Source organism: Stegostoma tigrinum, chromosome 6, assembly GCF_030684315.1.
Source record: "Stegostoma tigrinum isolate sSteTig4 chromosome 6, sSteTig4.hap1, whole genome shotgun sequence".
NCBI classification, from domain to species: domain Eukaryota; kingdom Metazoa; phylum Chordata; class Chondrichthyes; order Orectolobiformes; family Stegostomatidae; genus Stegostoma; species Stegostoma tigrinum.
Window position 1 is genome coordinate 51,790,625 of NC_081359.1, and position 26,046 is coordinate 51,816,670.

The 26,046-nt window shown below is 40.7% G+C and overlaps 1 protein-coding gene across 6 annotated transcripts in view; it reads left to right on the top strand.

The window, feature by feature from the left end:
* Window positions 1-26,046, top strand: part of grm5b (glutamate receptor, metabotropic 5b) — a 678,909-nt gene that overhangs the window by 632,365 nt on the left and 20,498 nt on the right. For all 6 annotated transcript variants that reach the window (XM_059646560.1, XM_048533155.2, XM_048533158.2 and 3 more), the window contains exon 8: window positions 15,285-16,224. In XM_059646560.1, coding sequence (XP_059502543.1) covers window positions 15,285-16,224 — 940 coding nt within the window. The remainder of the gene's footprint in view (window positions 1-15,284; window positions 16,225-26,046) is intronic.

Genomic DNA, 26,046 nt, shown 5'->3' on the forward strand with positions numbered 1-26,046 from the left:
TGAAGCATCCCACCCAGACCCATCCCCCTATAACCCACACACCCCTGAACACTGCAGGCAATTTAGCATGGCCAATCCACTTAGCCTGCACATCGTTGGACTGTGGGAAGAAACCAGAGCACCTGGACGAAACCCACGCAGACACGGGGAGAATGTGCAAACACCACACAGACAGTCACCCGAGGCTGGAATCGAACCTGGGTCCCTGGCGCTGTGAGGCTGCAGTGCTAACCACTGAGCTACCGTGCCGGCCCTATTTGGCCTATTAAAACATTTTCACATCCTTTGTTTAAAGGTAGAATTTTGGTTTTCCAGTTCATGTTTGGGGATTTGGGTATCTATTTTCCTGTGCTCTTAGCACTGTTCTTCATATTCAGTTTCTAATTATATGGCTTAAATTTGTGTTAGGACTTATTCTGTTGGTTCTGCATGTTCCTAAATGCATCCTGATGTTTTTCTTTTCTGATTGTTCGTTTGAATTTAGCCCTGCTTTCTCTTAGTTCAGCATACGTCTGATTCCTGATGGCAACCCAGTTTTAAAATAGCCTTTAGATCAGATGGGTTTGAATCAGCTAGCTAACTGCAAGGACCTGACCCACTCAGAGATGCTCACAGTTTATAAAGAAATCTGTTTTTCTTCTGTTTACAGTGCTGTGGGAACTTTTGAATTTCTGTTATATTGTATTTGTTGTAGCTGCTCTTAGCCTTCAAGCTTTGGAAAGCGGGCTTTTCCTTTGTTCTTTTTTTTTCAAACCATCTGCTTTTAGTGTAATGATGTTGTTATCTAAATGTAGATTCCATTTACTTGAAAATCTCTGGAGGGTTTACTTACAGCCAACCTAATATATACAGTGCTGAGTAATCTCCAGACACAACCTATGCCTCCAATGCTATAGTACAGACAGCCTGCAGTCTGATCATGTGATAACATTTGGGTACTTGGCTCATTTGCATTTTAAAGAACCATTACTTGAAAGATGATAATAGAATAGTTCGCTATTTTAAACACTTATTTTTAAGTGGCTTCATAAGGCTAGGAAGAGTGATTAAAACAGCACCTGAAAAACTAATATCTTATGAGGATGAGTAATGTCAATTTCTTCTTTTAAATATTGAATAGGTTGCTGTTTATTTCAAACATTTTCTAACATAGAGGCTATAAACCACTGTTGCTGATTGTATCATGTAGTTGTATCATTTTCTTTTCTCTCTCATTCTAAACCAGAAGGTAATGTCCATTCTCATTTAAATCAAGTAAGTAATCATCTGCACTTATCAAGTGGCAGTAAACTTGGAGGTAAATTAAGAACAATTTATGTATTGTAGTTTTTACATCTTTGGAATTAGATGTGGACTACCCCGACCTATTTCACATCAGATACTTCCAGTACTTGCATTAGCTGAAGGAGATTTTCATGATAGAGATGAGTCACAATGTAGAAGGTAAATAATAAGGATGAGAGGCACTTAAATTTGAGGCATTGAGTAACTACAACAGTTATAGGCCTGCAATGGATAATTGGTACTTGATGTAGGAAAGGATGCAAATAGCCAGGCTTTGGATAAGCAATATTTTAGAGAGAATAATTGATGGAATATCAGCTGGGAAGGTATTAGAATAATCAAGCTGGATGATAAAAACTATACGAATGGACATTTCAGAAGCATCATATAGGAATGAAGGCAGAAAATATTCCAGAGTTGGAAGGAATAGCATAGAAAAGCAATCTTTATCACGTGTATTTCTACAAAAAAATACAGTGAGAAGTTTTATTGGCTGTGCCATGATGGCTAAATTAATGATAGAAGTCATTGAATCATAAAATCCCTACAGTATGGAAGCAAGCCATTTGGCCCTTCAAGTTCACACTGATTCGACAAGGAGTGTTCCAAACAGACTGCACCTCCGCCCCCCCCAGCCTATCAATGTAACCCTGCAATTCCCATGGCTATGTCACCTAGCCTATACTTGCCTAGACGCTGTGGGAAATTTAGCATTGCCAATCCATCTGACCTGCACATTGTTGGATTGTGGGAGGTAACCCATGCATACATGGTGAGATTGTGCAAACCCCTCACAGACAGTCACCCTGGGGTGGAATCAAACCCAGGTACCTAGCGCTGTGAAGTAGCGGTGCTAACCATTGAGCTACCGTGCCACCCCCATAAATAAGAAGGAAAGAATAAAAGTTCATCAGAGTTCACTTAATGATTCTTGGGTTCAGGTATGCTGGAAAAATGGGCTGAAACTGCCACATTGAGACAAGAGCTCCACGTCAGGACTAGACTTTCACATGGGCCGCTACAGTACCCAGATCCACCAAAGTAGACCTCCACAACAGGGCAAGACCTCAATGCCAGGTGACCACCCTGCCAGGCACCAGGGTAATAGTGCCATTCCGGGCAGTTAGAAACGACCTTGTAGCTGTGCCTGGGCCGGGAGAAGACACCTTCCACCGAAGATATTAAAAGAAAGTAAGGTACTATAATAAATGGAAACCCTTTTTAAAAAAAAGCATAGGCAGAGAAACTAAGAAAACTGGATGGAGTCGATGAGCTTTGGGTCCTCGGCTGTGGAGCCCACACGTTGCGATGCCACTCCACCACCAGCTTTATGGCATTCTTTTATAGCAGTGATGATTATGTGGAACATGAATTTAACTTCCGGGTCAAGCATAAATTGTAAACAGTCCAATCCAGCTTCAGAAATTAAACAAGAATGGGAATGGTGTAAGTGCTGAGAATCTGAGAATGTGTGCCTACATAATGGGCAGAAATTTTCCACAAGCTTCACAATCCTGATATCAAACAACTGCACTTGTTGGGAGCTAGATGGGGATGCTATTTTCCCCAAAGAAAACTTCCTAATTTGCACTAAACTGGCAAACAGAGATTGGCATCTCTTAAATCTTAGAATTCCTTTCAAAAGAGATGGGTACTGCCAAGGCACATAGGGATTAAATGGATGCCTCAATATGGAAGTGTCCTTAAAGGAAAAAGAATACAATAAAATCTTAGAGGAACTGCTGGCCCGACCCCTCAAATCAATGGAGAAACCCTTTAGAATGGCACATTTGGCTGTTTTCCTGGATATGAGTGGTTGGAACATCCAGCTCTGATGCTCACCTTAGCAATTGGTATGAGCATGGGGTGAGCAGGAGAAAGGTCCAGCCATTCTGCTGCTAGAAAAATGCTGGAACATTCTTGATTCAGGCTTTAAGCATGCTAATAGGCTGCCTGCACCCATTCGGTATCTGCCGTTTTACCTCTCTGCCCATCACTTGGAAATTTTTCCAGGATTGGGAATGTATCAGGCAACCATCTGTGTTGATTTACTCCTATTATCCTGACTCCATCTGCTTCCAAGCCCACCATTCCAGGGATATGAAACTAATGCCAATTATGTTTAGTTTCTCCAGTATTTAACTAAGAATATTACAGCTCATCGAAGATTGAATTTGAAATAAGCAGTCAGACAGCAGTAATGAAATTGTGAAGTGAGGAGGGGAAGAGCTAAGCATGATGTCATTACCACACATTTGGAAGTTCTTGTCAAGGTTGGATTTGTGAATTATTGGTGCAAAAGTCAGAACAAAAATTATTGCTCTAGACAATTTAGACATAGATATAAATAAAATTGCCACTCCTCCTCTCTCTTTTTATTCCCCAGCTCCCTTCCCCCTCCCCAACTCTGAAGGGCCCTGACCAGAAATATCCACCTTTCTGCTCCTCTGATGCTGCCTGGCCTGCTGTGTTCCTCCAGCTCCACACTATGTTATCTCTGACTCCAGCATCTGCAGTTCTTGCTATCTCTTAATATATGAACATACAAGTTAGGAACAGAAGTCGGTTACTCAACCCCTCGGGCATGCTCTGTTTTTAATTAGATCATGGCTGCTCTGATGACTCCACATTTCTGCCCACCCCTGATAACCCACGATTACCAAAAGCTATTGAATTTGACAATGGAGGAGAGCAGGGCGTTTTAATGTTGAGTAATGAAGAAACTTATAAGCAATAGGTAGTATGAACCAAAAGGCTGATGGCATTTACATAGAAAGATCATCAATCAAACTGGTTAGATTTGTACCCAAGTGCCAGGATGTAAAACGAGTATCTAAGCCAAATGACTGTTCATGCGTCTTAATTTTAGAGGATACCAAAAACATAGGACATTAGAACTTGATCAAATTTAGCATGTTAATGTATAGGTTGTGCACTATTTTTAATTACTTGTAACTACTCCAGCATGATTGGTTCTCTTCAAACATAAACTAAACATAAACATTGGCTAAAAATGAAATTGAGCTATAAAATCTGACTTCTTGCGCGCAATCATTTGATATGATAAATAGAAATCAGACAAGTGTAACAGCAACTGAACTTGAACATAAGCCAAATCCAAATGCAAACAATTATTCTCCTGTTATCCGGCTTTAAAGCAAAGTGAAAGTATGGATCACTGCCAAGCTTGCTGCCAACTCTGTTTTGACCAAAGGTCATCAACCTGAAATGTTAACTCTGTTTCTCTCCCTACAAATCTGCTGAGAATTTTCAGCTTTTGTTTTGCTTTTATTACAGATGTCAGCATCTGTAGTATGTTTCATTTGAATTCATGGTGAGCATAGTTCCATTATCACAAAAGCAGTCAATTAATTTGAACTTGGCAATTTCACTCAGAGTGGCCAAAAATGTGTTCCGATTTTTGAATATATTTGCAAGATTATATTTTGTTTTATGTAGTTTCTGTCCAGATCGTAAGTGCTCCAGTGATATGTGAAGTATGCCTACTAAAAGAGAACAAAATGCAATAGATCCTAAAAAAAAACACAGGAATTGTGATAACAAAGTGTGGAGCTAGATAAACACAGCAGGCCAAGCAGCAGCAGAAAAGAAAGGTCTAGGCCTGAAACATCGGCTTTGTGGTCCTAAGATGCTGCTTGACCTGCTGTGTTCATCTAGCTCCACACTTTGTTATCTCGGATTCTCCAGCATTTGAAGTTCCCATTATCTCTGATCACAGGAATTGGGATGTGTGATTAACCCACAGCTATTGCTTATGATATAGACAGCACAACAATTTCCTGCTGCCAAATAATTTGTATGATTTTAGCATGTAGCTGGCAATATATCTGCTATTCTAGGGCTACAAGGGCTGGGCAGGAGTATATATTTGTGCAATTCTTTCCTGCATTACTTAAAACCAGTCTGCAATTGTTAATGGGAAGTACATTCTGGTCAAAGGCAAAATTGGAACTGTTTGTGGAAAATAGTTCAATTAAGGCATAACAGCAGAAGAGTATTCTGCATGATTCATTTATGCTCAATATCTTGGTAAAGGAACTCGGATAAGGAGGAGAGATGTGATATATTCACAGGGAAGCAAGAGGTTCTCCCCATATAAATTTTATGAAGCAATAGGACCAGATAGCTACGAGAACCTGGATGCAAAGCAAAAGATGCTTAATGTATCATATAATTGAGCAAGATCAGTCAATGCATCTCTCAATACCATTTGCGAAAAACTTCACTACTCATGTCAGATGCTGCTTAGTGCACCAGACCCTGATTATTCATATAAAACATTTTTTATCAATCAGGACTCGTATCAGAAAAATTCATAGCTTCGCCCCTTTTACACAATTAGTTGCTGCTACAAATCTCATTACTTGTGTATGAAGACACAACAGGCTTATCAGCCAATTACATTGTACCACCCCAATAGTTGTCACTCCTTCTTATCTCTTGCAAGAAAGACTGGCAGATAATTGGAAATAACAGGAACTAACTGATGGGGATGGGTGCAGTTGCTTGTCCTGAATCTGATGGAAGAAATTATGTTCACCATCAGTGAAGTGCCTGCCACTGAAACTGTGACTGGCAGTGTTATTGAAACCAATGAAGATAAGAATATCCTCATAATTGATCCTTATTCTCACAATCTATTCCTCCAATCCTACAATCCCCTGAATTTTAAACTGCATTTATATTAAGCATTCACCTCTTATACTGCCTACACAATCCTACTCTTGGGTCTACATCCCTTCAGAAACACCAGAACTGTAACTTGATCAGGCAGTGAGGGGAGATCCAAAATCAAGAAGATAGTGATGAAGAAGAAACAACACAGGCTGGATCATAGAGCCTGTGTACAGGATCAAATAGGGTGGTAAACCCAGATGGGTGAATGGCAGAATCAAAGTGGTGGCAGAATGGTGGTGATTTTCCTGACTATGGTCAATTAAGTGTCCACCAATGGGACCACGGCCCATTAAGGAATGACAGTGACTCCAGCAAAGTCAGAAGACCAGCAGTTCTGAAGCCACAACACTGGCACCAGGTGTGTGCTACTGAGGTGCAGGGTGAAAGAACGAACATTTGCATATTCAAGTGTCATTGAAGCACTGGCAGGCAAAGTAATTATGTGGAAGGTCAGGCAGGCTATCACCAGAAGCAGCGTCATGGGGCTGGCCATTGCCACCCACCGTGATCAAGAGAGCCTCAGGAAAGGAAGTACACTCCCTAGGAAGCTGCTGCTAGGCCACTTTAATGAAAAGCAGATAGACACACGATTTGGCAGAGGGTTGATCCCATGAAAATACTTGAAGGTTGTTAAATGCTGATCAATAGGACAATTGTAATGCCTACCTCTAGTTGGTGGAAAGTGTAGGGGTATGGGTCTGGGTGGGATGCTGTTTGGAGGGGTGGTATGGACTTGCTGGGCCAAAAGGCCTGTTTCCATAGTGTGGGGATTCTGAAATGCATATAGGTAATCAGCTGATGTTTTATAGGCCACGTGATATGGGTTTGTTCATAAATTTGGTTTGGAACATTACTTTGCAATGGCTTTTATTTTTGCATTGTCATGGGTGGATAATGCGATTATCGGTGAGAGAGGATGGTAAAATTTGGAATTGTTAGTGAATGGTGAATTGAGGTTGTATTTGCAGGTATCACAATCAGATGAAGTGAAAATATAGTAACTGTGCCGTTCGCTCTTCATATGTACATTGGCTTTCTTGTTCTCCTTGGGTGCTCACCAAATAGTGTTTTTATGTTAAAAACATCACTGTTATCTTGACACTTGCTTGCTGATTACTGCAGGTCTCCTCCAGAAGGATACAAGTGATCTGCCCAGTCAAATTTCATGTGGGCTGTATGTATATAACAAAAGCCACACTACTACTGTGTGTGAATTATGCACCAGAGTCATGACCCATAGTCAATGAATAAAGCTTCTCTTCCAATTGCCAACATCTGGTTTTGCATGGTTCCTCAAATTCACATGGCCTGTTTGATGCAGGATGAGGATATCATGGCTATTGCCTTGATCTTGGCTATTCGCCTGCATTACATGCTGTTTATGGTTATACATTAGTCAGAATTTGAAGGAGTGCATTGGTAGTACATCTGTGTTCATATATGGCATGTACAAAGCAATGTGTGCATTGTCAATGACAGGCTGCACCAATGGGAAGCATAGATTCCTGGTATAACTGTAATGCCTAATCTATCTGCTATGTCTGGAAGAAAGAGAATGAAATATATTCAGCTCACTTGGTATAAAGAGAATCAGTGTCAACCTGTCTGCAAATGTAGACAGCAAACTAGCTAGCATTGTAAATAGTGCCTGCTGCAGCTTCAAGAAACTCATGCATGAAAGTACATCGGCAAGCACATGTCAGTTGTGCATATAAAAGCAAGACTGACTCTCCAGTGTACTACTTAGGGAGCACTGAACTGTCAGAGGTGATGTCTGTTTGAAGATCCTTTAAAATGAGGTCCCATCGGCATGCTGTCAGTAATTTAAAATACCTTATGGTTCTATAGAATCCATAGAATTCCTACAGTTTGGAAACAGGCCCTTCAGCCTAACAAGTCTACACCAATCCTCAGAGCATCCGACCCATATAACCCACCTAATCTACATATCCTTGAACACCAAGGGCAATTTAGCTTGGCCAAGCCACCTAACCTGCATGTCTTTGGACTGTGGGAGGAAACCCCAACAGATATGGAAGGAATGTAAAAACTCCACACAGACAGTCACCCGAGGGTGGAATCAAACCCAGGTCCCTCGCGCTGTGAGGAAGCAGTGCTAACCACTGAGCCGCTGTGCCACCCATATTCTACCTCAGACAAGAACAGGGAATTTACTCTGGTGTCCTGGTCTTCAATCAACATCATAAATTTAGATTATTTGGTCATTGCCACATTGTTGACCACATTTATAAATATTGACAGAAAACTAGCCTGTGATTCCAACACAACTGAAGTTGAAGATGCAACGTCCCTTTTTTTCTTGTATGCTATTAATAGAGTATTTTGAAATGCCTTTAAAGAAATGCTTTGGGAAATCTGCCATATTGCGTTTAATTTATCTGAGTGCTTGTTTCTTGCTTTTAGATCAAAATCTAACATTTTAAGCCGGCTCAATGATTACTTGATTTAAAATTGAGATTATGAAATAAATGCTAGCTTATATAAACCACGCTTACTATACTGAAAAAAAACTAAGTTTAAGCATTGGTCTTTATTATGCGAGGCATATTTTTAATTCAAACCACACTAGTGACTGAATTAATTTTTTTCTCATCTAGGAGAAATACTGGCCAAAGTGCAATAAACAGATAGAGATGGGTCTGTATGAGAGATGTGCCAAATTCAATCTGCCAACTATTCTGTTTTTCTCAGCGTGCATAATTCACACACAGTAGTAGTGTGGCTTTTGTTATATACATACAGCCCACGTGAAATTTGACTGGGCAGATCACTTGTATCCTTCTGGAGGAGACCTGCAGTAATCAGCAAGCAAGTGTCAAGATAACAGTGATGTTTTTAACATAAAAACACTATTTGGTGAGCACCCAAGGAGAACAAGAAAGCCAATGTACATTAAATACTTTAACCCAGTTGTTTGTTGTATTTGCTTCATCTGCAAAAAAAAATCTGTAACGCTACAGAAATGTATTGAATTACCAAGGCACTTCCCACTGAATCCATATCTGGTTTATGATATCATGCAGTACTAACTGATTTATTTAATCTACTGACTGCTTCTGAGCATAGTAAATATAAGCATATTATTGAAATAAAGTTGTAACCAGACGTAATTACACTCTTGGAATGAATTATGGAAAAAGACAGTGATTCTATAAGGTTACAAATTTAACTTGCTCACGAGTATTAATTTTTTCATAAATAATAGGAGAAATCAGGAAATTAGAAGCAGGGAATGATGCTCATTTGGAGAGCCAGGGCAAACACAAAGGGCCAAATGACATCCATCTACACTGTAACACTTCTGTGATTCTGTTAAAGTTCGAGTTCTCAAGTACAACCATGTGTCTAGTTAGACTGAGCATTTTATTTTTGTCAGAATTGACTCATGCTTTCCCATAACTACCTACATGATTGCATAAATCAGGGGGCTAATATTAATGTCCCACCATCACTTGAACCAAATATTTGTGTCTTTATTAAATGTATTTGTTCAATCTCCTTTAAAGTCAGATTGACCAAATACTTGCGGGACAAGTTCTGGTCTAACTTTATTATGCTGTGTTGTTTCACAGTACGTTGAACAGACAAACAATTAAAAACTCATGTCCAACAACAACAAGTTCTCAGCCTTTCCCTCAGCCCCATTTTAACAGTTCCACTGTTTGTGATGCCTTCAGCAGTGAAGACACTAAGCTCTGAAGGTTCCTGCGTAATGTTTTGCACCTCTCATCCTCTGTGTCATCTTTTAAGTCACTTCTTAAAATCTGTCCCTCTTGACCAAGTTTTTGCACATTTGCCATATTATCTCCTTCCTAGGTTCAGTGTAAAACTTTGATTAACAAAACATTTAAGAACAAGTTTAGGATATCTGACTGTGTTGAAGGAACAAATTGTCGTTCTTGTTGTGAAGTTAAATTGGTACCTTTTCTCTTTTGGAAGTAATACAAACATAATGAAAATAACATACTTCCATAATCAGGGGTGTTAATTTTCTTGTTTTCACCATCACAGTTACCTAAAATTGGCAGTCAATGATTTATAGTATCTTACTATATGATCCCTTTAGGCCTGTGAACTATATCTATCTCCTTTAAACACTCAATATTTTAGCCTCAACTGCTTTCTGTGGCAGAGAATTCCAGAGGCCCACTACTCCGGGTAAAGAAATTTCTCCTCCAGACCTAAATGGCAATACAGCAGTACTGTGACCTTGGCATCTCTGACAGTGAGGCACATTGCAAAAGAGCAAGGCAGTGTATTTCAACAGAAAATCAAAATACTGCAGATGCCGGAAGTCTGGAAAAGAAGAGAAATTGTAAGAAATCCTGAGCAGGGGTGGAGAAGAATAGAGTTCCACATGAAAACCTTGCACCTCAGCCCCTGCTTAAATGGTAGGACATTATTAAGTCAGAGCTGGACTTTCCATTTAGCTTCCCAAAGAACACAAAGGTGTCTCAAGGTCACACCATTGTATTAATGCAAATGGGTGACCGCTTTGAAGAACATCTCTGCTCTTGTCCCTGGGAATGACCCTGATCTCCCAGTTGCTTGCTATTTTCAGAAATCAATTCTCATGCTAATATTTCTATCCTGGGTGCACTGCAGTGTCTCAATGAAGCATAATGCAAGCTCGAGGAACAACGGTGAAGGAATAGGGAGAGAGAGCAGTTGAACATGTGGCTTCAGGGATGGTGCAGAAGGGCAGGATTCAGAAACCTGCATAATTGGGGCTCATTCTGGGGTAGGTGGGACCTTTACAAACGGGATGATCTATACCTGAACCAGAGGGGTACCAATATTCTGGGGGAGAAATTTGTGAATGCTCTTTGGGAGGGTTTAAACTAATTCAGCAGGGGGATGGGAACCTGAATTGTAGCTCCAGTGTACAGGAGGTTAAGAGTAGTGAGGTCATGAATAAGGTTTCAAGGTTGCAGGAGTGTACTGGCAGGCAGGAAGGTGGTTTGAAGTCTGTCTACCTCAACGCCAGGAGCATCCAGACGAAGGTGGGTGAATTTGTAGCATGGATTAGTACCTGGCTCTTCGATGTTGTGGCCATTTCAGAGACATGGATAGAGCAAGGACAAGAATGGTTGTTGCAGGTTTCAGGGTTTAGATGTTTCAGTAAGATCAGGGAAGGTCGTAAAAAAGGGGGAGGTGTGGCATTGTTAGTCAAGGACAGTATTACTTTGGCAGAAAGGACATTTGATGAGGATTCGTCTACTGAGGGTAGTATGGGCTGAGGTTAGAAACAGGAAAGGAGAGGTCACCCTGTTGGGAGTTTTCTATAGGCCTCCGAAAACTTCCAGGGGTATAGAGGAAAGGATTGCAAAGATGATTCTGGATAGGAGCGAAAGTAACAGGGTAGTCGGTATGGGGTCTTTAACTTGTCAAATATTGACTGGAAAAGCTGTAGTTCGAATACTTTAGATGGGTCAGTTTTTGTTCAATGTGTGCAGGAGGGTTATCTGACGCAGTATGTGGATAGGCCAACAAGAGGTGAGATCACCATTGGATTTGGTACTGGGTAATGAACCAGGCCAGGTGTTAGATTTGGAGGTAGGTGAGCACTTTGGTGATGGTGACCTCAATTCAGTTACGTTTACTTTAGTGATGGAAAGGGACAGGTGTATACCGCAGGGCAAGATTTATAGCTCGGGGAACAGCAATTATGAGGCGATTAGGTATGATTTAGGATTCACAAGATGGGGAAGGAAACTGCAGGGACTGGGCACAATTGAAATGTCGAGCAAGGAACAGCTGCTGCATGTCCATGATAAGTCTGTACCTGTCAGGCAGGGAGGAAGTGGTCAGGTGAGGGAACCGTGGTTTACTAAAGAAGTTGAATCTCTTGTCAAGAGGAAGAAGGAGCTAATGTAAAGATGAGGAGTGAAGGCTCAGTTAGGGTGCTTGAGAGTTGCAAGTTAGCCAGGAAGGACCTAAAGAGAGCTAAGGAGAGCTCGGAGGGGACATGAGACCTTTTTGGCAGGTAGAATCAAGGAAAACCCTAAAGCTTTCTATAGGTGTGTCAGGAATAAAAGAATCTCTAGAGTAAGATTAGGGCCAGTCATAGACAGTAGTGGGAAGTTGTGCGTGGAGTCCGAAGAGATTGGAGAGGCACTAAATGAATATTTTCGTCAGTATTCACACAGGAAAAAGACAATGTTGTTGAGGAGAATACTGAGATACAGGCTATTAGACTACACAGGATTGAGGTTCATAAAGAGGAGGTGTTAGCAATTCTGGAAAGTGTGAAAATAGATAAGTCCCCTGGGCCAGATGGGATTTATCCTGGGATTCTCTGGGAAGCTAGGGAGGAGATTGCAGAGCCTTTGACTTTGACCTTTACGTTGTCATTGTCTACAGGAATAGGACCAGAAGACTGGAGGATAGCAAAAGTTGTCCCCTTGTCCAAGAAGGGGAGTAGAGACAACCCTGGAAATTATAGAGCAGTGAGCCTTACTTCGGTTGTGCGCAAAGTATTGGAGAGGATTATAAAAGATAGGATTTATAATCATCTAGAAAGGAATAATTTGATTAGGGATAATCAACACGGCTTTGTGAAGGGTAGGTCATGCCTCACCAACCTTACTGAGTTCTTTGAGAAGGTGACCAAACATGGGGATGAGGGTAAAGCTGTTGATGTGGTGTATATGGATTTCAGTAAAGTGTTTGATAAGTTTCCCCACAGTAAGTTATTGCAGAAAATATGGAGGCATGGGATTGAGGGTGATTTAGCATTTTGGATCAGAAATTGGCTAGCTGTAAGAAGACAGAGGGTGGTGGTTGATGGGAAATGTTCATCCTGGAGTGCAGTTGCTAGTGGTGTACCGCAAGGGTCTGTTTTAGGGCCACTTCTGTTTGTCATTTTTATAAATGACCTCGGTGAGGGTGTAGAAGGATCGGTTAGTAAATTTGCAGATGACACTAAAGTCAGTGGAATTGTGGATAGTGCGGAAGGATGTTGCAGGTTACAGAAGGACATTGATAAGCTACACAGCTGGACTGAGAGGTGGCTATTGGAGTCTAATGCAGAAAAGTGTGAGGTGATTTACTTTGGAAAGTGTAACAGGAATAGCGAGTACTGGGCTAATAGTAATATTCTTGGTAGTGTGGACGAACAGAGAAATCTGTGTCCATGTACAAAGATCCCTGAAATTTGCCACCCAGGTTGATAGGGTTGTTAAGAAGGCGTATGATGTGTAAGGTTTTATTGGTAGAGGGATTGATTTTCAGAGCCATGAGGTCATGTTGCAGCTGTACAAAACTCTCGTGCGGCCACACTCGGAGTATTGCATGCAGTTCTAGTTGCCACATTATGGGAAGAATGTGGAAGCATTAGAAAGAGTGTAGAGGAGATCTACCAGGGTATTGCCTGGTACGGAGGGAAGGTATTATGAGGAAAGGCTGATGGACTTGAGGCTGTTTTCGTTAGAGAGAAAGTTAAGAGGCGACTTAATAGAGACATGCAAGATTATTAGAGGATTAGATAGGGTGGACAGTGAGAGCCTTTTTCCTCAGATGGTGATGGCTAGCACGAGGGGACATAGCTTTAAGTTGAGGGGTGATAGGTATGGGACAGGTGTCAGAGGTAGGTTCTTTACTCAGAGAGTAGTAAGGGCGTGGAATGCCCTGCCTGCAATAGTAGTAGACTCGCCAGCTTTAAGGGCATTTAAATGGTCATTAGACAAACATATGGGTGATAATGGAATAGTGTAGGTTTGATGGGCTTCAGATTGGTTCACAGGTCGGCGCAACATTGAGGGCCGAAGGGCCTGTACTGAGCTGTAATGTTTTATGTTCTATGTTCTAACAGGCCATTCAGCCCAACAAGTCCATACCAGCACTTTGAAGAGCATCCCACCTGGGGCTATATCCCCACTCAATATTTCCCATGACTAAAGAACCTAACCTGCACACCTGTGGACTACTACAGGGCAATTTAGCATGGTCAATCCACCAATCTTGCACAACTTTGGACTGTAGAAGAAAACAAAAGTACCTAGAGGAAATCCACGTAGACATGGGGAGAATGTATGAACTCCACACAGTCGCCCGAGGGTGGAATCAAACCCGGGTTGCTGGCGCTGTGAGGCAGCAGGGCTAACCACTGAGCCATCATGCACCACACAACCTGAAATGTTAATTCTGATTCTTCTCCACAGATGCTGGCAAACCAGCTGAGAGGTTTCCAGCAATTTCTGTTTTTGATTGAGAAACAACACCTCATTTTGTACTTTACAGCCTTCACATCTCAATATTGAATTCAATAACTTCAGAAATTGAGGATAACAAAGTGTGAAGCTGGATGAACACAGCAGGCCAAGCAGCATCTCAGGAGCACAAAAGCTGATGTTTCGGGCCTAGACCCTTCATCAGAGAGGCTCTCTGATGAAGGGTCTAGGCCTGAAACGTCAGCTTTTATGGTCCTGAGATGCTGCTTGGCCTGCTGTCTTCATCCAGCTTCACACTTTGTTATCTTGGATTCTCCAGCATCTGCAGTTCCCATTATCTCTGATCACAACTTCAGAAATTGGTCGTGTTATGTCTGTTATCCATTTTTCTTGCATTTACTGCCACCCTTTTAAGCACTGAGTCAGTGAGTGAGTGCAATTGGGCCTAATCCATGAGTGAGTACATGTCCCTGAGCAAGCAGTGTCCTTGCAGCTGCATTACAATGATGGTTACCAGTGGAACTGAGATGCAACATTGAAGTGCAGAAGTGTCCTGCAAATGGTTTGGAAATATTCTATAAAGATTCTTAGCATCTGTCACATGTTTTCGTGCATGGATTATTGTTAGATTGGAATCTTTATCTTAGATTAGAATTTATAACAGATTAGAAAATCTATACATCGGAAGTGTTATGCCATTGTTTCGGAGAAGTTAGAAGTCCTACTGAGTAATGAGAAAAGTGTGTAATAATTTCTGTATAACTGGTCATACAAAGCAGAACAAACTCTCAATCTCCTGATTGGATTGGGAGATTTGACAATAAGAGGAGCAGATTCCTTGTTTAGCTATGGGTATAGAAATTTGGGTTGGTCGGTTGTACACTTGAAAATGGATGGACTGACTGCTCTAATTGTTAATAATAATTTGTTATTTTTCTGTTTCTTCGGAGAGTGACAGAAATTGATTGAAGATTGTCCAATGACTCTAAATTGAAATACAATAACAACGACGATTCTCCATATTTTTCACCACCAGTTCTTCCAGTTTTGACAGTTGACTAGTTTAGAACAATATTATGTTACAAAAAATGTCTTTTGTTTCTTTTGCAGACTGTGAAAGGATTCCTGTGAAGTACCTCAGGTGGGGAGATCCTGAGCCAATTGCTGCCGTTGTCTTTGCCTGCCTGGGACTTCTTGCCACCATGTTTGTAATGTTTATATTTATGGTGTACCGGGATACTCCTGTGGTCAAGTCATCCAGCCGGGAACTTTGCTACATCATTCTCGTGGGAATCTTTCTTGGCTACCTGTGTACCTTCTCTCTCATCGCCAAGCCTCAAAAGATTTACTGTTACCTTCAGAGAATTGGAATTGGTCTGTCTCCTGCGATGAGCTACTCTGCACTTGTGACAAAAACCAATCGGATTGCAAGGATCCTTGCTGGGAGCAAGAAGAAGATCTGCACCAAGAAGCCCAGGTTTATGAGTGCTTGTGCACAGCTAGTAATTGCCTCAATGCTGATATGTATTCAGTTAGGGATAATTGTTTCCCTGTTTATAATGGAGCCACCAGAGGTCGTCTATGATTACCCAACTATCCGAGATGTCAAGCTGATATGTAACACCACCAACATAGCTGTGGTTGCTCCTCTTGGATATAATGGCCTGTTGATTTTAAGCTGTACCTTCTATGCTTTTAAAACTCGGAATGTCCCTGCTAATTTCAATGAAGCCAAATACATTGCATTTACCATGTACACCACCTGTATCATATGGCTTGCCTTTGTACCCATCTACTTTGGAAGCAACTACAAGATCATTACCATGTGTTTCTCTGTTAGTCTAAGTGCTACAGTGGCACTGGGCTGTATGTTTGTTCCAAAAGTCTACATCATTCTGGCTAAACCTGAACGGAATGTGCGCAGCGCATTTACCACATCCACTGTTGTCCGAATGCATGTTGGTGATGGGAAGTCATCCTCTGCTGCTAGCCGCTCCAGCAGTTTGGTAAATTTATGGAAAAGAAGAGGATCATCTGGAGAGACTCTAAGGTAAGAGCTAGAAAAATGTTAAATTAAAATAACATGAACAGCATCAAAAGATCCTCAACAATATTCCTGTCTCGTTGTATGGATTATGCTCAATGTCCATCTCATTTTGCTCTGAGTATTGATAGATGGAAATTCTCATACAGGCAATAAAAATATTTCTAATTCTTTATCATTGGTGCAAGGCTATGTTTTGGGATATTTGCATACAAGTGTTTACTATAGCTGTCTGAAATTCTATTCTCCACTGCTATAATGGAGATGGTAGTCTATTTATTTTGGATGAGATTACACTTCTACTATACTGTAAACAGAGTTTAAAATTTTCTATCACTATTCTATGAAATCCAAGTATCTGTGGAAAGATTTGATCAGTATTAATTTCATCATATTGCATATATTTTCCATCATAAAACAACCAACTGAGTTATGTCAACCTGATGACCAAAATAAATTCTAATCTACTGGACGTTAATGGAATCAAATCCCCACAGGATGAAGGAGCAGAATAGTGCTTGGTTGGCTTCCCCCCCCCGCCCCCCCACTCGGATGTTCTTTGTTCCATTTATGCTGATTTTTATTTTTTTGTAATTATCTCTCTGCCTCATTTAATTGGATTATAGGCCATCCCTTCTCTTGTTATTCAGCTGTTGACACTTCACTGTCATAGTTTGATACTCTTGATCACTCACAGAGACTTATTATTTGACCTGTTGACACTCCACTCACACCATATGTATGATCTTTTGATCTCTGTGCCCACTGGTCGCTCTGCCTATAGATTCTGTGTCTGTGTGCTTCTCTATCACTTCACCTGACAAAGGGGTAATGCTTTGAAATCTCATGATTTCAAATAAACCTATTGGACTATAACCTTGAGTCATGTGACTTCTGACCTTCCTGATTCAGCTTCTCTGTTCAGCTTCTTTGGTTCTTAGTTCAGAAGCTGCTTGTTGGGGCGAGGGCCTGTGAGGAAGCTGTTTCTGCAGAAGCTTGTTTAAAAAGGCTGTGCTAGGTGAGATCGGGCCTGGCAATTACGCAAACTGTGTGCCCTGTTATCTCCCTTCAAATCTGTGTTGCCCGTTGTGTTTCTTGTGTTTCCTTCTGATGGTCAAAATATGTATGAATGGATATTGATTGAGGTTGAATATTCAATACCACTATAGACTCTGTGCTGTCTGTGCTGGGTAGTCCAAAGTGTAAAATGTTAGTTTTTTTAGATTAGATTCCCTATAGTGTGGAAACAGGCCCTTTGGCTCAACAAGTCCACACCCACCCCTTGAAGCATCCCACCCAGACCCATTCCCCTTTAACCCACACACCCCTGAACACTATGGGAAATTTAGCATGGCCAATCCACCTAGGCTGCACATCTTTGGATGGTGGGAGGAAACCGGAGCAAACCCATGCAGACTCGGGGAGAATGTACAAACTCTGCACAGACAATTACCCGAGGCTGGAATTGAAGCCGGGTCCCTGGTGCTATGATGCTGCAATGCTAACCACTGAGCCACAGTGCCACCCACTTACACTATATAGGAAGGATATAATTGCACTGAAGGGATGATAAGGAGGATGTTGCCTGGAATGGAGCATTTCAGTATGAAGCGAGACTGGATAGGCTTGCATTGTTTTCCTTAGAGTAGAGAAGGCTAAATGAGGCACCCGATTGAGGTGTACCGGATTATGCTGGACATAGACAAGGTGGCTAGCAAGCAATTGTTCCCACTATTCAAAGGGTTGGTAAAGAGAGGGCATAATTTTAAGTTGTAAAACAGGAGGTTTAGAGGAGATTTGAGGTAGACATTTCACTCAATAGCAATGGAAGTCTGAAATGCCCTGGAAGGTGGTTGAAGTGGGAACCATCCCAACTTGTAAAGAGAATATGGATGAGATCCTCAATGTTATAACATTCAAAGTTATGGTTCATGTGCTGGAAATTTGGACTGGTGTAAATCTAAAGTAGTCTCCAGCCAGTGCAGATATGATTGGGCCAAGAGGCCTCTTCTGTACTGTATGATTCTATGAAACATCAGTAGCCTAACTTTAACCTGGCACAGGAAAAGGCCAAGGTGAGTACAAAACCACATTGACCTCAGAAGCGTAAGGCTTTGTTGCGACTAACTCTTCGGCTTTATCAGCATGCTCTCTGTCAATTGGGTGCCCAAAATTGGTGAGAAGTAATAGTGTCGTAGTGGAGTGGTTGACAGGAGTTTGTGGTCAGCCAAGTATGGTTTATGTGAATTGTAAAATATATAAAAGAATATGGGGTTTGTTATAATTCTGGTTTCTCTTTCCACTGTATTCACCTGATATGAAAGCTAGACTGGCCGGTTAGTTTGGCCACCAGTTAAAATTACAGCTCGCACCATATAATCGCACTGAGTTCTGATCTGTTTATCTGACAAAGGGGCCATTCAGTTTTCGCAAAATGCCTGCTCAGAAGAGCAGGTTAATGTCAAAGTCAAAGGTACAATTTGACTTAGTGGCAGGTAAACTTCAAGGGATTTTATTCTTGTGACTTTTTTTTGTTATTCCTGTGGGTAGTTTCTCTCTAAACGTAACTGCATCAGCATGATTTTCTCCTGACAATAGGAAAGAGTATTGCTGCTGACTAAACTAAGTATCCATTTCAGTTATTTAGATTCCTTTTATACCGCTTAGCTTCTAATTTCCAATAATGTTGATTGACAGATGGTCAGCCAACAAGACAGATGCACAATGAATGTGGACCACTTACTTACAAATGGAGCAGAATGAATTCTTAGTGTTTTGAAAGCCATGGTTATAATTTTAGTAGAATAAATTGCGATGTCATGTTTAGTGAAGGGATGCATCATTTATTATGCTTTATAATAATCGGGAGATGCAAGTTGAATATTTATTAACAAAAGTAAGTGGTGAAACTATTACAAATGGGAAAGCCATACGCTCATTGCTTCAGCTTAGACCTCAAAATGGATCACTGCTCCAAAATAATACTTTATTTCCTCAATCAGTTTTATTGGGCTTGCTAAAGCTGCATTAATCGAAATGAATTATAGGCAGTTCTGCATTGCTAAATGCAAGAGAGTTAGATTGAGATTACTGTAAATTTAGGGGCCTTATGGATGTTGAATAAATTAATTTTATCTAGATGATTCAAAGTGAAAGAATGTGAATTTGAATTTGCTGCATGTTAAGGTATCTCTGTTATTTATAAAACAGCTGCGTAATTTGTAGCATAATATTGCATAATTCCAGTTTCTACTGTCATGTAAAACTTGAATTCAAACAGTTATGAAGTATGGTCGTGAAAACATGTCTGACACCGAACATCGTATACTCTGATCCATATATTACGTACTGTCTCAAGACAGATAGAAATGTAGAATCATAAGAAAATAGGAGGAAGAGTGGCCAATTTAACCCCTCAAGCATGGCTGATCATCCAAGTCAGTACTTTGTTCTCACTTTCTCCCAATATCTTTTGACCCCTTTAGCCAGAATAAATATATCTAATTACTTTTTGAAAACATTCAATGATTCATCTTTCTATGGCAGAGGAGTCTGCAGGCTCATCATTCTCTCTGTGGGGGGAGAAAAAAATTCACTTCAACTCAGCCCTAAATAACCTACCCCATTTCCTTACACTGTGAACCCTGTTTCTGGACTCACTGGTCACTAGGAACACCCTTCCTGTGTTTTCAATCCTGTTAAAACTTTATATGTTTCTATGAAATTCCCACTCATTCTTCTAAACTCCAGTGAATGCAACCTTGACTGATCCATGTTCTCTTCATTTTTCAGTCATGTCACCCTAGGACTAAGTCTGGTAAATATTTTCTACATTCCCTAGAACATCATTCCTCAGATCAGGAGACTAAAACTGCACACAATACTCCAGGTGTAGGCTGACCAATGTCCTGTATAGTTGCAACAAGATCCTAACATTTAGCTTATGCAAGAGATACATGAAACCTTTAATAACGAAGAGATATTGAGGTGGTTTCCTTGTGACTTCCACAATTTTTATCCTCATATCTTCTCCTAATTGGTCTACAACCAAGGTGAAAGAGCTACACCTCTTCTTCTTTACACCTCTACATTAAGAGAGTAACATATTGGGCTCAAAGCCAATTCTGCTGACTCAGTGGCAGAGATACTGCTGTTGAGTCAATGACCATTTAATCAAAGCTCAGATACGCAACTAGTTGTCATATTTCAGCCTTCCACTCAGTGTGGAGTGGTGATGGAATTCTGTTCCTTCTTGACTCAGATGGAGCAACCCAATCACCAAGCCATTGGAACAGGGCTTTCATAATGTAAACTGTGTGCCAATTTGAATTTGTTGCCTGCACACTGAATGTCTGATAATGTACAATGTATGACTTCCAATGTGATTTTTCTGAATAATAGTGCATATGTGCACCACCAGCTAGTGAGTTCCTACTCTGAAGTTATGGGACCTGGCAGTTATTGAAAATGAGCTACCAGACAGTAAGTTCCCTACAGAACAATACAATTTCAGTGGCTGCTCTCCTCAGTCTGAATATATAACTGGAACTACTTAACTTAGCACAATCAAATTAGCTACAAATAAGTTTGAGCATCACAGGCCCTTGGGATGAGACTCTAAGCACCCGGCACTGATAACTGGCTGTGTCCTTCATTTAAAATTAAATAAAACTTTCAGGAATTGACAGGCTAAAGCATAGATTTTATCTGCTTTTAATTATTTTAAATGTTTCCAGGGAATTTTCTCAGCTGCCAATATCTGCTTCTTTCTCACCTTTACAGGCTATTACATGTCCTATACAAAATTCATATGACTGATTGTAACACTAGTTTATTTCCTAGCTGTTTAAATTCAATTAATGTCAAACTTAAGACATTTATTTCAAATACAATTACTGTCAAAGTAGCCTTTCAGTCTCTTCCTTCCCCTATAGCACTGAAACTATTGAGTTGTCAACATATTGGTTTGACTGTCCTATATAAAGTCTCCAATGCATCATGCATGCTATTATGACATTTTCAAACTTAATCAATAGTTTTAGTATCAAGTGAGTTCACAGCGATGGATATAATGATCTAGATGAAATCTAAATGAGAAGATGATCTCAATGCTAGGGATGCCACTTAGCAATGGGAAAGTGGCACTACAACTTAAGTTATCGCAACATAGAACTAGGGATCAAGATTAAACCAATCAGTCCTTCAAGCCTGTGCCACCATTTTGGTGATGTCAGTTCAGGTTCTGATCTGAAGATAGCACACAGCAGTATGAAGTTTCTTTGGGGCACCATTACAAACAGCACCATCGAAAATATACTCACAATTTTCTTCCAATGGTTTAAAAATGGCTATTATTTTCTGTATTTTAGAGAAAAGTTTCTAACCCAGGAGGAGAGCCTATGTTCAGAGTTTTATCTAAACAGATCTAGAGCCCTAAACAGAAGTAGTGAAGAGGCCGTTAGCAGGTCAGGAATCTATTTGCTCTAGAAGCAGATTTTGCCGTAACACTTTGGCTGAGGTTGATTTTACCAGTGTTTGAGTATGGGGGAGGCTATGTCCAAGGTAAAATGACACTCTGTTCCCCCCACCAATGAGAAAGTTTTCTAAATTGAGCACCATTCAGGTAGTTAAGAGCTGCCTAGTGAGCTGCTTAGCAAATCACGGCTCTCAACGATGAAGTTCAACTTAGACACAGAGTCTCTAATAGGAAGCTTCTGGGTCCTGGAGATCATCACCGCATGTTTTATGTTCAGGGATCTAACAGTAGGAAGTAGGTATTTTTCTTTTGAGTGCCATGAGGTAGGAGTCATGCAGGGAGAATAATCAGGTATAGAGGCAGGGCATTAGGATGGCTTTCAGTAGGAATATGCTCTCAATTGGAATAAATAGAAGCTCCAGCAGATAAGTCACCCTGATTTCCCAGACAAGAAACCAGCAATTTTCTGACCTGCCAAGAAGATGAGTGATATGGTTGGTAGCAGGTTGAGGGCCATAAGTGATTGCTAATTCACGATTTAACAATAATAATTGCTACTCAGTTGAGAAGGTCCTGAATGTACCCAAGGGATCTTGGAGATGGAACAGATGGAGTCCACAAATACTGTTGATGCTTTTAGAGATAGCTGGGCACTGCAAAGGGCCGAGTGCCTTATCTCCCCTTCCAACTCCGTTCAATTTGGTCTCCACGCTTTCGCCCTCATTTTTGATGGTCTGCATCACTTTTTTTGAGCAAAGCGCATAATTTCATCAACCGGAAACAGGTAATTTTACTGGTGATGGATAAAAGGTGAAAAATGCCACAGGTGATTTGATAATGGGGAAAGAAGGCCCTTCAGTTGTGAGTGAAAACGCTTCTGGTTATTCAAAAATATTCTGAATGAACTTTATTAGTCATCACATAATTGCTGAAGTCGTGAGAAGGAGACGACTATCTCTCCAGGGCCACTTGTACAATTATTGCCTTCTCACCACCTCCAAGGAGAGAAAATTGGCACATTTTAATTCAGGGATGACAATAATATTTTCCTTTTGGGCTTTCTGAATATTTAGACAGTAAAGCTTGGTGAGACAAAGTTATCAAAGGAAGGATTCCTAGTTAATACGAATGGTGGAATTATGACTGAACTGTATGTTGATTTCTGTAGCTTCAGCAACCACAGGAAGAAAACCTGGGAAGGTTGTCTTCTACATATTGTTACCCTAGGACCGAAGGAAAAGTCCAAATTTCACATCAAGAAGCATAGTTGGAAAGGGCCAGGAATATGTGCAGCAGGCCAGGGTGATTGGTTGGACCCGATGGCAAGGATATATTTCTGGACAGATATGATAAATACTTAAGGGAGAATTAAATATAGTATTTGAGAGCAGAGCAATGGGAAGTGTGTTACTTAGACTGGGAGGAGGCATAGACATTGAATGTGTTTGTGAGGTAGAGTCTAAGAAATTCCACTGTCGGCCAATTAAGTGTCCAATTAAAGAAAATTCTGAAGTTGCAATGATTTTTAAATTGTGGTGTTCTCTGAAATGAATTGAAATTATGGGAAGAGTTTAATACACCCCCACATCGAACCTGGAAGGTACAAGTGAAAACTTTGTCACTATCCTGATTCCATCTGATTAATTTCAGGCAGGAAAGGGTGGTTGACAGCCTTCCTGCCCTGAAGCCAATTGAAAGCCTTAAATGGCACTAAAAACCTCATCCCGGCTTCACTATCATGTCTTGGTGAGTAAGCATGATTGATGGGAATGCCTTCTATTTGGGTCGTCCCTGCCCAATGGAGAGACTTACCATTGGCAAGGACTGGTACCAGGTGAAGATCCCTGACTACCCTTAAAGTAAATGTGAACCAAATGCTCCCCGTCCAGGGTGATCCCAACCAATACCAGCAAGGCCATCTCACCTACTTTCACTCAGTGACTGGCCTACAGCATGGGCCTGCCTCAGAATGGCAGTGGCAAGTGACACTGGCTGTACTGGAAATCTTCTGGCATCTGACTAGCCAGCAGCTTGTGCCGCCAGGAAATGCTCCATGACCATGGCGAAGACCCAAAATAACCAGGTGCATGATTGTGCCTGTTTGCTGTTAAAACAGATCAAGAAGGGGGGCTCAAAACTCCCCCTTGGGCTGCCCTTGGATTTCCAGCCAGTGAATGTGTTCACCAAGGTAAGCACTAAATTCTGCTCTTTGTGTTTCTGGTGCTATTGTTTCGCTGGTATTGTGCATCAAATACTAAAATTAACTGTTTTCAAATGTCCAACTATTCTGCATTTTTATGATAGTTTCTGTACTTTTTTTGGAGATTAAGGGGAAAAAAAGTAACTTAATATTGGCCTTGAGGAAAATAATTCAAACGTACTCATGACCCAAATCTGAACGCTGACTCAAATGCTGTCAGGTTGTGTAATGTGATGCCTGTCAATCATTTGTAAATTTGTTGTTGCCTATGGTGATAGCTATTTTCTATCTGTATGCTCTTAAGTCAGCATAACAAGATAAAACTAACAAAAAATGGACTGCTGTACATCATGCAAAATGGGCACTACTTTATTTTTTTAGGTGTCTCATTATAAAAAGACTGAAAATTAGAATGATTTTATTCATCAAACTCTGATTACCTCGCATCCAAGATGAAAGAATAAACTCATTGACAATGCTAGGTATGTTGGAGAATATAGGTTTCAGAGATGTCAATATTTGGGAATTCATAGTTGTGAGGCTTTTGGGAATCAGTCAGTAATTTATCTTTAAACCAGACTGATGATCCTTCTCTGTCTGGGTATAAACCTTAGGCTGACTTTTAACTGAATAAAATGAGTAGGTTTGGTTGTAGAAGGTGGGAGAGGGAGACAGTGAGTGCAAAGTGTAAGAAATCTGTTTTCTGACTTAACCATGCCGATTTTTAGATTTAACTGAAGCCAGATGTTGGATGAGTGACCAACCTGATTCAAAAAGAAGATTTGGAGATTTAAGTACAATAATGAGGCTATGAGCTTCCTCAAGGACCTGAGTTGATGGATTCAGATGTTAAGTGCTTGTATACTTACCTCCTTGATTTAGGTGCCTGTCTGAGGACCCTCCGTGATCAGAAACACCTTACTACCACTAATGGCTTTCACCAAAGACCTCCAGGTGCCTTTGACCGGCGTGACTGGAGGCAACCTCGACACTCAACAAGCCCCTAATGACCAACTCCTAGGCCTCTGGCATTTCCCTACCCCCACCTCCCAAGAACTGGATATCCTGCCGGAACTGATTGCCTTGTTTATTAGATGTGCATCTCAGGCACTATAGCAGCAATCAGGAGACTTCATCCTCGGAAAGGTACTTCATTTCTGCAACATTCAGCTGATTGTATCCACAAGAAAAGATGCATGCAGGTCCATGACATTTATGCCAGGGAGGTACCATAACATTTTCGTACACTGACAAGTCAGAGTATCAAACGTGTTCATGTCTGGAACCAACCTTAAATGTGAGCTGCTGGAAAATAAAGAACATTGTATGCAAACCTTACTTATGAGGAATCTGAAAATGCATTTCACAACCATTACAGTCTAAACCATATGGCAGCCAGTTGTGCTTCAGCATGCTCAAGGAAATCTTCTGCTATCTAGGGAGATGTGGAGGTGCCCTTCAGCATTTCACAGCAGACTATCTAAATTAATCATTGTGTATTATATCCTGAAGGTCATTGTATATGAGCTAAGGATGGTGGCAAATCAAACTACTCAGAATGCATCATCAGATCATATTCCACTAAAAGAAAAAAAAGAGGTCAAGGAGGAGGAAGGTGAAGATGGACTACTGAAGCCATTGCTTGTTGGAATACCATGAACATCCTAATAGTTTGACAGTTTTGTTCACCTGGATGAACTCATGCTGGACTAAAGTAACTCTTAATTCCCCTGTCCCTCTACTAAACCCAATGACAAAATTAAGTACCCATCAACTATCCAAACAAGCATGTACAAGATTAAGTGAAGAACATTTTTATAAAATGAATAAATAGTAAGTAAAAGTTATTAAAACAACATTTTCATAAACAGCTCTCTGGAGACGTTCAGATTCTTTCCCAACCATTCCTAGATATAGGCGTACCTTCTGCAAAAGTTAATGCAGACTTCTCTGTTACTCATTCTGACTTCTGAGACACTCACTGTCAATGGTGTTTAAGCCTGTCCAGGTCCTGCTAATATTAATCCACATCTAAAGAAAGGTCATAGTCATTAAGAGAAGGGGCAGTACGTTTGGTATTGGTTTAGAGTAGTACAGTGAGTGAGGTATGGTAAGTTGTGAATGGAGTTCCCACTTGTTTTTTTTGTTCCTC